This window comes from Pelobates fuscus, chromosome 6 (assembly GCF_036172605.1).
Source record: "Pelobates fuscus isolate aPelFus1 chromosome 6, aPelFus1.pri, whole genome shotgun sequence".
In the NCBI taxonomy this organism is placed as follows: Eukaryota; Metazoa; Chordata; class Amphibia; order Anura; family Pelobatidae; genus Pelobates; species Pelobates fuscus.
Window position 1 is genome coordinate 179,770,456 of NC_086322.1, and position 14,507 is coordinate 179,784,962.

General features: G+C 42.7%; 1 protein-coding gene across 1 annotated transcript in view; it reads left to right on the forward strand.

Moving 5' to 3' along the window:
* TMEM131L (transmembrane 131 like) overlaps window positions 1-14,507 on the forward strand; it is a 117,874-nt gene that overhangs the window by 71,807 nt on the left and 31,560 nt on the right. The window contains exons 13-14 of the mRNA XM_063458538.1: window positions 7,525-7,678; window positions 13,057-13,227. Of these exons, the coding sequence (XP_063314608.1) occupies window positions 7,525-7,678; window positions 13,057-13,227 (325 nt within the window). The remainder of the gene's footprint in view (window positions 1-7,524; window positions 7,679-13,056; window positions 13,228-14,507) is intronic.

A 14,507-nucleotide genomic window follows, 5' to 3' on the forward strand; every position in this document is an offset into this window, starting at 1 on the left:
AGGCTTTATTATGGCCTTCTCACTCACGCACCAAATCCCAAAAATAATAAAATTTGTAATCCACAATAATTCCTCGTTACTCCGACTGAGTAGTGCGTTTTAACCGGATCTTGCAGGGATTCTCTGGATCTGCTGTAACTTGCCAAGAATCGACTGCTGCTGGTTTAACCCTGGAGTGATGTATCCACGGAGTCACTTCGGCTACTTTTATCGCTGTAGGGGTAGACAAAAGAACAACATAAGGACCTCTCCACTTGGGCCCTAACGGTACATTATTCCACTCTTTAATCCATACTTGATCTCCTGGATGATAACTATGAACAGGGGGATAAATATTCACAGGTAATCTATCTTGTACCCATTTCTGTACCTCCTCCATAGTCTTACCCAACTCTACAACCTGCTGCCGGGTAATTCCTTCTCCCAACTGACTCAAATCCCCCCTTAAGTTACCAAGTACGGGAGGTGGTCGCCCATACATGATTTCAAAAGGAGAGAGGCCCATCCTTCTGGTAGGGGTACTGCGGATTCGCAATAGAGCTATGGGTAAGAGAACGTTCCACTTAAGTTGGGTTTCCTGACACATTTTAGCCAACTGATTCTTAATAGTTCTATTCATTCTCTCTACCTTACCAGAGCTCTGGGGTCTATATGCAGTATGAAGCCTCCACTTTATACCAAGCATATGAGTCAGTTGTTGTAGGCACTGATGAACAAAAGCTGGACCATTGTCCGATCCTATAGAACAGGGTAGTCCATATCGGGGTATTATTTCTCGTAGCAGGAATCTCACAACTTCTCCTGCTTTCTCTGTACGAGTAGGACATGCTTCTACCCAGCCTGAATAGGTGCACACAATTACCAGCAGGTAACGATGTCCACCCGATTTAGGCATCACTGTAAAGTCAATTTGTAAATCGGACATGGGGAGTCCCCCCATAAACTGGACTCCTGGTGGCTTTACTGGTCCTTGTCTTGCATTATTTTTAGCACACGTTACACATCTTCGTACAATGGCCTGAGTCAAGTTGGACAATCTTGGTATGTAGAAATGTTTCCTGAGAGATTCTTCAGTACTGTCTCTCCCAGAATGTGTCCCGTTATGATAATTTTGGACAATTTCTACCGCTAGTGATGCTGGTATGACTATTCTTCCATCTTCTAGCTGATACCACTTGTTCTCCAAATACTTTCCTGGTTCAGTCTTTAACCACTCCTCTTCTTGAGCTGTATAAACTGGAGTCCATTGGGACAGTGGAGTTGGTATAAGAGCAGCTATATGCCCCACATACTCCTGTCTTCCTGATTCAGCAGCACGCTTAGCTGCACTATCTGCCATCCGATTTCCCTTGGTTACATCACCATCTCCTCTCAGATGCGCTCGACAATGTATGATACCGACTTCTTTCGGCTCCCACACTGCTTCCAATAGTTGTAGGATTTCAGCTGCGTATTTAATTTCTTTGCCTTCTGAATTCAGTAGTCCTCTTTCTTTATACAAAGCTCCGTGGGCATGAGTGGTTAAAAACGCATATTTGGAGTCCGTGTAGATGTTCACTCTTAAACCTTCAGCCAATTGTAACGCTCGTGTCAGTGCTATCAATTCTGCCTTTTGTGCTGATGTTCCTTTCGCCAGTGGCCGAGCTTCTATCACCTTGTCTATTGTTGTTACTGCATATCCTGCATAGCGGATCCCTTCTTTCACATAACTACTGCCGTCGGTATAATATTGAACATCGGGGTTCTGGATGGGAAAATCACGAAGATCTGGTCTACTTGAGAATACTTCATCCATTACTTCCAAACAATCATGTTGACTTTCAGTAGGTTGTGGCAAAAGGGTAGCTGGATTTAAGGTGTTTACAGTCTCTAAATGCACTCTGGGGTTTTCACACAACATTGCTTGATACTTGGTCATACGGCTGTTACTAAACCAATGATTTCCTTTGTAATCCAACAACGTCTGTACTGCATGTGGGACTCGTACATAAAGTTCTTGACCCAGAGTGAGTTTATCGGCTTCAGCTACTAGCAGGGCGGCTGCAGCTACGGCTCTTAGACAAGGTGGAAGTCCGCTGGCCACTGCATCCAATTGCTTAGACATGTAGGCAACAGGTCTTTGCCATGATCCCAAGTACTGTGTCAATACTCCCACAGCCATTCTTCTTTGCTCGTGTACATACAGGTAGAATGGTCGTGCGTGATCAGGTAGACCTAATGCTGGGGCACTCATCAAAGCCTTCTTCACATCTTCAAATGCCGTTTGCTGTTCTTGAGTCCATAAGAAGGGGTCGTGCTCTGTACCTTTGATAGCTGCATACAGAGGTTTTGCCAGTATCGCATAGCTGGGAATCCATATCCTACAGAAGCCTGCTGCCCCCAAGAATTCTCGCACTTGTCTTCTATTCTTGGGTATTGGTATTTGGCACACAGCTTCTTTTCTCTCTGGCCCCATAATTCTTTGACCTTCAGAGATATGGAATCCCAGATATTTGACAGTTGGCAAACACAACTGAGCCTTCTTTCTAGACACCTTGTATCCTGCCTTCCAGAGAATGTGTAGTAGATTGTGCGTTGCTTGCTGACAGATTTCTTTTGTAACTGCTGCTATCAACAAGTCATCTACATACTGTAACAATACACACTCTCCTGGGATGGACTCGAAATCCAGTAGATCTTGACTTAGGGCTGAACCAAATAGGGTAGGTGAATTTTTAAACCCTTGGGGCAGTCTTGTCCAAGTCATTTGGCGTTTTGAGCCCGTTACAGCGTTCTCCCATTGGAAAGCGAAAATACATTGACTTTCTGCTGCAATTCGGAGGCAAAAGAAGGCATCTTTGAGGTCTAAGACTGTAAAGTAAGTAGCCCCGCCCGGAATTAAAGCAAGCAGGTTATATGGATTGGGTACAACTGGATGTATACTAACAACCGCATCATTGACTGCTCTCAAGTCCTGCACAGGTCGATACTCATCTGTACCGGGCTTTTGAACAGGCAGCAATGGGGTGTTCCAGGGGGAAGTACAGAATTTTAGGATACCATACCGTATGAACTTATCCAGATAGGATTGGATGTTCTTCTTAGCCTTCTGCGGGATGTGGTATTGTCTTAGGCTCACTGGATAAACCCCAAATTTTAGTTCAATTTTTATAGGTGGAATATTGCGGGCCAGTCCTGGTGGGTTGTTCTCTGCCCAAACTCCTGGTATGTTAAATAATGTCTCATCACTCCTAGGGTTTTGACTAGTCAACGCTGTATAAAGTCGCCACTCTTCTTCCTTTGGTACAGATAATGTCATGATACCTGAAGGTCCATTAAACTTTAAGGATGTTGTTCCATTTGGTAGGAACGTAATCTGCGCTTGTAACTTAGATAGCATATCACGCCCCAGCAATTGGACTGGACATTCAGGCATATAAAGGAATTGATGTTTTACTACGTGGCCTCCCAATGTACAGAGTCGACTTTTAAGAACCGGTTTTTCAGCACTTCTTCCAGTTGCTCCTATCACAGTAATAGTCCTTCCAGATGGAGGAGCAACTAGATTAGTCACCACTGAATGTTCAGCACCAGTGTCGATCATGAACGCACTCCTTTTCCCCCCTATTGATACATCGACCATAGGCTCCGCTCGACCAAGGGGGATGGAGCCCGGTCGGTATCAATAGTCCTCCATGACCGTGTCAGCTAATCCTACAAAGTCCCTACCTTCTCTATCGCGGGACCGTTGCGCTGCTGGAATATACCTGTCTTCCCTAACACTTCCTCTGTTCCCATTATTCCCTCTATTACCATTACTCCCTCCGGGGCCTCCTCTACCTCTCGCTCTGCCTCTAAAGTTTCCGTAGCCTGCCCTGGGTAGGTCTCTCTCGTACTGCTCTCTTTGCGGACATTCGTTCCTCCAATGCCCTTCTTCCTTGCAATACGCGCATTGATTCCTACTCAAAGGCTCCCTATTCCATCTACTATCGCCTCTATCTGGGCCCCGTCTATCTACGCCTGCGATCGCTACCGCTAGCATATCAGCCTTTTTACGCATCTTGCGCTCTTCCTCTTTCTTACTTTCTGTTTCCCTATTCATATAAACCTTATTCGCTACCTCCATTAGTTGGGTGATTGACATACCTGCGAACCCTTCTAACTTTTGTAGCTTGCGCTTAATATCTCCGTAAGCTTGGCTGACAAAGGCGGAGTTCACCATTCGGGAATTATCTGCGTCTTCCGGATTAAAGGGGGTATACAAGCGGTATGCCTCCAATAATCGGTCATAAAAGACACTGGGCGCTTCATCGCTTTTCTGAATCACCTCAACTGTCTTCGACATGTTAATAGCTTTCTTTCCTCCGGCTTTCATGCCAGCAATTATAGCGTCTCTATAGGCGTCTCTATAGGCTCTATAATCAGCACCATTTACATTCCAATCGGGATCGGTGTTGGGATAATGTGTTGCGGCCCATGCTGATGGATTGGCTTGGTTTAAAGTACGGGCTTTATCCTCTAGTGCTTTAATGGCCGCTTGATTAATTCTTGTCCTTTCCTCATTGTTGAATAAAGTCATTAATAACTGCTGGCAATCAGCCCATGTCGGGTTATGTGTCTGTACTATTGAGGTGAACAGATCAGTCATAGCTTGTGGTTTCTCAGTATACGAGGAATTGTGGGTCTTCCAATTTAAAAGATCGGTTGTCGTGAATGGGACATATACAAAGACTGGGTCAGCATGTGCCATTTGGCCTGCGGCATCGATATAGGCTGACCCAGGATTCAGACGAAGAGGCATCTGATAGTGTTTTAATTGTTGGGCACCGGTCAACTGTCGGGTCTGTATGGGGCTACGTGGAGGGGCGTCAGTCATAGGCTCCAGTCGGGGAGAAATAGGGTATGGGGATGTGGGAGCTTGGTTTTGGGAAAAGGTTGTAAATAAAACACTTCGAGCCGAGCTAGATGAAGCTTGACCGGAAGTCTGAAGTGGCGCCAAATCAGGATATTCGTTTTTAATGGGGGTTGGTTCTGATTCCGGAAGGGGAGATTTAGTACGAGGGGGGGTGGATCCTGTACTGGAGGAGGAAGCGGAAGTGGATGGGGGTAATGAGGGGAGGGTTGCAGGACTTCCTGCATTTGCGTCACTTCCTCTTAACGGAAAGTAAGGGGGCGGCAAAGGGATCTCGGACTCAGGGGGCGTGTCCAAAATGGGCCTAACACCAGTCCTAGTGGACGAACAAGTCCTAGCTACCATGAGGCGACACTGCTCCTCGTGGCATGTCTGGAGCCATTTTGGCGAGTCATTTACGGCCTGTCTCCAACAATCAATATAAGGAAACTGGCTGTAAAGTTCAGGCCTACCCGATACAGCCACGTGTAAGCGCTGTACCAGAGTTGGATCCAAACTGCCACGTGGCGGCCATGCCGCAACCAAAGTAGGCCACTCCCTAGTACACAAAGTGACCAAACGTACAGGAGACATTTTAACCCCAAAATCACAAGTTTTGAATCCCTTTTTAAAATTCTTCACCATACAACCTAAGGGATCCGGAATCGTTGACTGCGACGCACCCATACTTAACAATGGAACGTCGTCGACAACGAATACTATACACGCGTACTATTCAACAGTCACACCCGTTTCCTCTGGCAACAGCACCACGTGGTACGGTTACCAAGTGAAACGTACACAATAACACAATAAACACTCAGGGAATTCCCGTACACACACAGCTGTTACACCAGTCACTAGATAATCAATATTATGCCCTTTGGCGTAACTATACAGTCACCCACGCTATAATTCTCTATATACGAATTACCCGTCTATAACACACCCCAGTAACATCGTCTTTTACAAATAGCGGTTACAGTACGGTTAGCATAGGTCAAAGCACAAGTTAAGGTCACAATACAATTATTAGTGGTTATGGTGTTAAACATGCAATGGACGACAATGATTAGTACTTATATACAGTGTCAGTAAATATACAGGGTTATGGTACCGTGCACTATAATACAGCAACACACTATTAACACTCTCGCTAGACGGCTGAGCTCGCGCTATCTAACAAGATATACACTTTACTAAACAATCTTTAACACATTTACAATTCCCAACTAAACTATTGGCCAGTACCTTGAATGGACTACCTAAAACTATATACACCCGTTTTGGTTAGCCACACTGCCCAATCACCACATATAGCGGGCTAGAGAACCGAATTTACACAGGCGCCTCTTAGTCGCACTATCAAAAGTCTAGTGGGTTCCAAATTTACACGCCTTCCCACTTAGCCCAGATAGGTTGAGAGCTAGCGAACCGAATTTACACAGGCGCCGCTTAGTCTCCCGGTCCCTCCGACCTAGCGAACGTAATATACACCCTAGAACGCTAGTCTAGACAAGACACCGGTGTCCGGCTAGGGCTATTTACACCAGGACCCCGCCTGACTAACAAAATCAAACGGTCTGACTAAAGAGCGTTCGATCGAGCGGTGCGCCTTCGCTCCTTCCCTCCGACAGAGGGGGCAGATACACAGATTCAAACCCCTTTGGGCCTACCGCACAATCGGTATACCCCTAGTGGGTCCTGCCGTCTAAAACAGCAGTTGTCTTACCTCCTCGTTCCTGAACCTGAGTTCACACTCATCGACGGGGACACCCCAGCACTTCTCACGTAGAGGCCGATGATCTCCTGGACAACAGACCAGTGGCGCCGAGACGAATGGAGGTCCACGCAGAAGTTCAGGGGTGCAGCCGTAGAGAACGTGGGCAAAGATAGACCGTCTCACGCCTCTGCCTCTCAGCTACCGTTGAACGATGAGCTTCCCGGCCAATGCACCAAATGATACCGGAGAAACTGACGGAAGCCAAGCACAGAGAGATGGACACAGGTTTCTTCAGGAAGGAAGAGATTCTTTATTGGATCACCGATCGGGACTCAGAGGGACTAGCGTCACCAAAATACAGCAAGTTCTGAGCCCCGGACAATAGTGCAGGCTCCTTATATAGGCACATAACTCCTCCCATATTAAGCTCCACCCGCACATTCTCTTAACCAATCAACACAAATGAGAATTAACTTCCTGTTTGACCGCATGGCTTGTCCAGCACAATGGAGGAGGGGGAATACTACATCCTGTATTCTTGCACATGCTCCGTACACTACTGATCGTATCTTGCCTCGTGCAACCAACTGATCGATACGTCAGCATGTGCACGTACACATGCCACGTGGTAATCTCGGCCTACTAAATTTATTTTTACCGAGATTCCACCACATTATAGCTGCAAATTGCTGCAGTTATGATTCACTCTCAGCAGCAATTTGCAGGTTACTCTCTGCACCATAACCTTTGCATTGATTCAAAGTTGTTATGGTGCTTAGAGTGATCCTTTAATTTTGGCAAGCAAAACACATTGCAGCCCACCTGACCCATTCTTGCACTATTAGTCAAATTGTAGCGAAGTTAGTAGTTGTATGAATCATGCATCATATTCAGGATTATTGTATGAGGATTGTGTTTGCTCTTTTTGCAGATATCTCAAACTTGATACTTCCAAGGTGGATTTTTATATGCAGCCGCTCCAAGACCCTGTTGGCTTATATTCGATTTGGTTAGAAAATGGCCTAAGTTTTCCTATTGCTGTCACAGACGTTCTCATCGCTGAAGAAGCAAAGAGTTTCTTTAAGGTAGGATATGCTCGTTATCTCAAGGAGCTGAAGGAGAATTTCTCTTTATTCAGATTAATACTGTACACTAAACAATCTCATTGTCACATTAGATAGCGGCCAACTTAGCAAGCAGGTACAATGTAAGGTATAACATTTTCAGACACATGTTTAAATGATACTCCTTCTGATGTATGTATGTGTGTGATTTATATGCTGTCATTTTAAAGACAACAAAACTCTACGCTTCTAGACTGATCTAAACGTTACTCTCCACTGCCAGCTTAGAGAGCTCATGGCACACTGAGCAGGACTGAATGTCTTCTCACCGGGGCTGAATTTTCACTGTCCACTTGTGAGTGGAAATTCTGAGCACTGACAGAGAATGGTATACCTGATCGGATGTGGATATGTAGTGATGTTAAAGAACTTACTTTGCAAGTTGTTATTAATGAAGTGAAGTGATAATTGAACATTAACAAGAAATTGAAACTTGTATTTAGGCCGTATTAGTTTAGTAGTGAGTTACTGAAATAGTGAGTCTATCGTAAACTTCAGAAATGCACATGATTTTCACAAATTACAACCATTTAGCTCCATGTGACCAATAAACAGTAATATGTTCTTGTAGCGTGCAAATTTGTCCACATGATATTTACACTTCATGTGCACTTTTTTATTCATGACTTATCACAGCTACATCTCCCTGATGTTTGACTGTTAAGACAATAATAATCGAAATTAGATGTAAAGTTCATTACACCGTTATATTCACTCACCTTTCGTAGTTATTTTCTTGAATTGCGGCTGAATACGGTATAGACTGTGGATTATAATGCATCATGCACAATGACTTGAAGTTTTATCAAGGTAATAGGTAGGCAAACATTCCGCTTTATTAAAGCAGAACCTGCCATTACATATTATGGTGCTAAAATGGGGTCCTCTTGCAGAGACGTCCTAATTCATCAATAATGGTGCAGCATGGGGTAGCTCTATTTCCAGCTAATGCCGCCATCTGCTTTCTGTTAGTGAAGTCTCATTTCTCACGCTCCTAAAATATAACACATTGGTGGTAAACAGATGGACCTCTATGGAGTGGGAACAGAAGTTAGAAAGTCTCCCAAGTTACACATGACGCTGTGCACAGCATCCAGTCTTGTCTCCTAAATAGGATTGGGAGCATTTCCATTCTTAATGGTTTTGGGATAAATCATTAATAATGTTTATTATGAAGTAACAAGCTGACATTTTTACAAAATCTTTTTATTTCTGCCATATTATGTGTGCCATATCTTTATTAAGCAACTCTTGGCTATGCATCCATTATGAAAATCTAGTTTTCCCTACATTTCCTTTTGGAATATATATATATATATCTCGTATATTCTAGAGTATAAGCCAAGGCCCCTAATTTTACCCAAAAAAACTGGGAAAACGTATTGACTCGAGTATAAGACTAGGGTGGGAAATGCAGCTACTGGTAAATTTCTAAATAAAATTAGATCCTAAAAAAATTATATTAATTTAATATTTATTTACATTGTGTGTATATAATGAATGCAGCGTGTGTGTGTGTGTGTGTATGAGTGCAGTATGTGTGTTTTGCAAAGCCTTGGTGGGGGGTGGGCATTTTTATTATTATTTTTTTAAATTATTTTCATTTTTTTGTTAATATTTTTGTTATTATTTTTTATTTTATTATTTTTAATATTATTTTATTATTATGTTAGCTTGTTAGCTGGCCAGGGAGGGGGGCTCTCACTCCCTTGTGGTCCAGTGGCATTGGCAGGTCAGTGGAGGGGGGCTGGCAGGAAGCACTTGCCTCTCCTGCAGCTCCTGTCAGCTCCCTTCTCCTCCGCGCCGGTCCGGTCAGCTCCCCCTGTCAGCTCACACTGTAAGTCTCGCGAGAGCCGCACTATGACCCCGCTGCTCTCGCGAGACTTACACTGGGAGCTGACAGGGGAGCTGACCGGACCGGCGTGGAGGAGAAGGGAGCTGACAGGAGCTGCAGGAGAGGTAAGTGCTCTCTGCCAGCCCCCAGTCTGTATTATGGCAATGTAAATTGCCATAATACAGACATTGACTCGAGTATAAGTCGAGTTGGGGTTTTTCAGCACAAAAAATGTGCTGAAAAACTCTACTTATACTCGAGTATATACGGTAATCATTAAAACAGGATGCAGTGATGTATTTATTATTGGAATAACATAGAATTTAGAAGAAAAACATTCAAGTTTTTCTCTCTTCCTCCGGCCTGAAGAAATACTGATCGATATGATAGTTTAACTTAAAACATCTGACATTGTTAGAGAAAGTGGATGTGATGAGTGGGGAGCCAAACAGTTGAATATGAGCGTGTGAAAGGTGCAGAACTAGAAAATAGAATGGAGACAATAAGCCTATAACATAAGCACATACTGTTCTGTTACAGCTAATTTCTAATTTCTAGATATAGAGATATCGATATCAAAAATTAACTGCACTCCACGATTTGAAAAGTACTCAGCCTGGTGCTGATCCGCAAAAAAAATATCTAAGTAATCGTAAATGGTAGCACTCCAAGGACTTCGTTCACAGATAAAAAACCTAGCTTTTATTTAGCTTTTGCAGAATAAAAATTGTTGACGTTTCAGTTTACATATGAAACTTTCATCAGTATATATATCTATAATGTGTATATGTATGTATGTATATAACATATACATACATACATACATACATTATATCTATCTGTGAACAAAGTCCTTGGAGTGCTACCATTTACGATTACTTATATGTTTTTTTTGCGGATCAGCACCAGGCAGAGTACTTTTCAAATCGTGGAGTGCAGTTAATATTTCATCGATATCTCTATAACTAGAAATTTTGAGTATGAGTGTGTCTCTCTCTATACACACGCACACAAAAATAAGAGACAAGGTATCATGATAAAGCTCTGGTGACCAGGCGTGAAATACCACATTTATTTTGATAAATGTAGTTGTTAGAAGTGAAATGCGATCATTAAAGGGACACTCCAGGCACCTACACCACTTCTGCCCATTGGAGTGGTCTTGGTGCCAATTCCCACTACCCGTAACCCTGCAAGTGTAATTATTGCAGGGTTATTGTAATTATTGTTAGGGTTATGCAGTTTTCATAATTTGCAATATTTACCTTGCAGGGTTAACTCCTCCTCTAGAGGCTGTCTACTAGTGGCTGTCTACTACTAGACAGCCACTAGAGGGCACTTCCGTGTTTCTAGCACATGAAAAGTGTGCTATAGCGTCGCTGGACGTCCTCGTGCTATGTGAGGACCTCCAGCGTCGCTGAAATCCCCATAGGAAAGCATTGAAAGCCTTTTTCAATGCTTTCCAAAAGGGAGGTCTAATGCACGTGCGCGGCATTGCCGCACATGCGCATTAGGCCTCCTTCGCCGGCGGCCGCGTATGCTCAATAGGTCTCCCCCGCCGATGCGTGGGCAGACTCTGACCCAGCGCCAAGGGACATCGGCGCTGGATACAGGTAAGTCACTGAAGGGGTTTTAACCCCTTCAGCAACTTGGGATGGGGGGGTGGGAGGGAGAGGGGTCCTGCAGTGCCAGGAAAACAGTTTGTTTTCCTGGCACTGGAGAGTCCCTTTAAACACTTTAGGTCATTTAACACAAACTACAAAATTATAACTAAAAGGATATGCTACCTAAACTACATTCAAATGTAATTCCTTCAGACCCTTACATGCAGTTCTCTATTTTTCATAAAGTTCTGATCCTAACTCATAATCTATACTCCAAGCAGACATTCCCAATGAAAATGATTTTTGTCAGCATAGCATGTCTTCTAATGAAAATAAGAATTACCTCCGTTTAGGATTTATAAATCTATAATATTTCCATTTTAAAGGACCACTAGAGGCACCCAGACCACTTCAGCTCAATGAAGTGGTCTTGGTGCCAGGTCCCCCTAGTTTTAACCCTGCAACTGTAAACATAGTTTCAGAGAAACTGCTATGTTTACACTGAGGGTTAATCCAGCCTCTAGTGGCTGTCTCACTGACAGCCGCTAGAGGAGCTTCCGCGATTTTCACTGTGAAAATCACAGTGAGAAGACGCTGACGTCCATAGGAAAGCATTGAGTAATGCTTTCCTATGGGCGGTTTGAAAGCGTGTGCGGACGTCGGCACAGGGAGGATAGTTCCCCAGCGCCAAGGGATCCCGCCGCTGGAGAAAGGAAAGTGACTGAAGGGGTTTTAACCCATTCAGCCCAGCGGAAGGAGGGCCATGAGGGTGACGGGTGGGGGACCTAAGGACTAGAGGCTGGATTAACACTCAGTTTAAACATAGCAGTTACTCTGAAACTGCTATGTTAACAGCTGCAGGCTTAAAACTAGTGGGACCTGGCACCCAGACCACTTAGTTGAGCTGACTTGACTATACAGTTTTGTATATTTTTAATTTCTGCCCAAGTACTAGAAGTGTTATGCTGACATCTGCTGGTGAATCAGTGTACTGTAACTCAGTCTTTGTTTTGGCATACTCGCTACCATAATGTTTAATACTAATATTAGAGTCTAAAGATATTTAGCTATAGCCCCCAAGAAAATATGCAGGTAATTTGTTTTGCATGTTTTCTTTGAGGGGTTTGTAAAATATTGGCTTTTAATAATATATGCAGCTACTGCAGGCCCCTCCTTCTCAAGTTCATATGTTTTGTGGCTGTCCAATCACAAACTTTCCATTGCAAGTCAATCAGTCTTTGCAAGGCATGTTGAAGTTCTTTGTGTTTGAAATTTGTCTCCCTGCAGGATTACTTGTATATCACACTTTAATTTTTTAACATGCATATTTGGAACACATTTAAAAACGGCAGTCACTCATGATCATTATACTTCCATAATAAATATTCTTTAGGGGCGCACCATTCTTGTGGAATACCAATCCCTCCTCCATTAGACACTCACCAGTCTTCATTCCTTCCAGAAATTATTAAAAACTATTTTCTTCAAGTAGGCATGTCATTGAAACAGTCGGCAATATTCCTTCCCTCCCTCTCCCCACATTTCACTAACCACTTCTCTTCCTTGTCCTCCATCTGCATGCCTAACTTGTCTTGTTGCAAGTACTTGTTTGTTAGTCCGTCTATCAGACAGTGCTGCACAATGTGTGGGAGCTTTGTAATTCACGATGCTTATAATACTTGAGGGGGGGGGGGGTTGCATTTTTTTTGTAAACACTTCTCAAGGTATCAGATGTAATAAAGTCCAGAAGAGACCTCTAGAAGATCACACAATATCCTTCATAGAGGAAATAGCATTGAGATGAGATACATTGCACATATATAGATCTGTTATTGGGTAAATCTAATCAAAGGAAGCTTATTAAAGATCTCCTAAATCACTGTATTATCTTGTATTTTTAGATCCTTAACTTTTCCCATCTTGCAAAGTTGCCCCCTGGCTGCTGGGATGTGTTTACATTGAAGATCCAAGCCAAAGACACACGGTTCAATTATCTGACTAAAATAAGGATCGCAACCTCTATAGGTGTCACATTCAAGGTTCCAATCCACATTCAGTCTGTGCTATCTGAGGTACGGTTAGTGGAAGCTTGCATAATGAATTTGTCCATATCATCTTGTTTTTGTCTAAAGCTATAGAGCAGTTATAGGCACGACAAATCTAGAATTACAAGCCTACATCAGTTTTGTTTTGGTTTTTTTGGACTATAAATAACTCTTAATGAAGTAAACTACGTAACTGGAAGTATCCTATATTATTTTTATGCCTTTTATATCTATTCAAAAGGTGCAGGTGCTCAATGTTATTTGGAAAAATAGCAACGAGAGAAATATACTTAAACAGATAGTATGAGAAATTTACCAATATACACACACACACGTATATACAGAAATAAAAACAAGATCAGTGAGCAGCTGAAGCATGCATAAAACACCAAGTGGTCAGGCAAAATATATACAATATAATGTAAACAGCAAATTTGTACTTGTACACAGGAACAGCTTAATCTAAAATACATAAAAACAAGAACCTAGTGCAATATTGTAAAACAGTCTTTTGCAGGGTGTATGTAAAAATATAAAACTCACAATTGCGGAGTGGTTGAAGTACCACTCCAAACTATCAGGCTCTGGGAGGATCAGCCCCTGGAGAACGTAGGATCCAAGTGCAGTGTGCTTGATAAACTCACTCTCAGCCGAATAGTTGAAGTATACAAAAATATTTCTTTAATTGTCAAATAAACAAATATATCAATGGTAAAAATAATTTAAAAAGTGGTGTAGGAGTAGATCAAGTATAGTTCTGGGTATCCGTGAATAAACCATACAAGTCCTATTACACTGTGTATTCCAGCTGATAACAGACTCTCCATCCACATGTAGTGACTTCTGGGTTCGGCGTGCTACATGTTTCGCCCCGCCTCTCTGGGCTTTCTCAAGCATTAGTGAGTTCAGTTAGGTGTGTGTTTTATACCTTCTCTAATCAATAGAAGGTGTGTCTACCTCCAAAGTATAAGTCCACATGGCATAGAAGGCGGAATTATAGAGAACAGATGAAGACATGAAAAGCACCAATAAAAGAAAAGGCAATCAAAATTACATGGAGTAAAAAACAAGGGCTGATCCTCCCAGAGCCTGATAGTTTGAAGTGGTACTTCAACCACTCCACAATTGTTAGTTTTATATTTTTACATATACCCTGCAAAAGACTGTTTTACAATATTGCACTAGGTTCTTGTTTTTATGTATTTTAGATTAAGCTGTTCCTGTGTACAAGTGCAAGTATAAATTTGCTGTTCACATTATATTGTATATATTTTGCCTGACCACTTGGTGCTTTATGCATGCTTCAG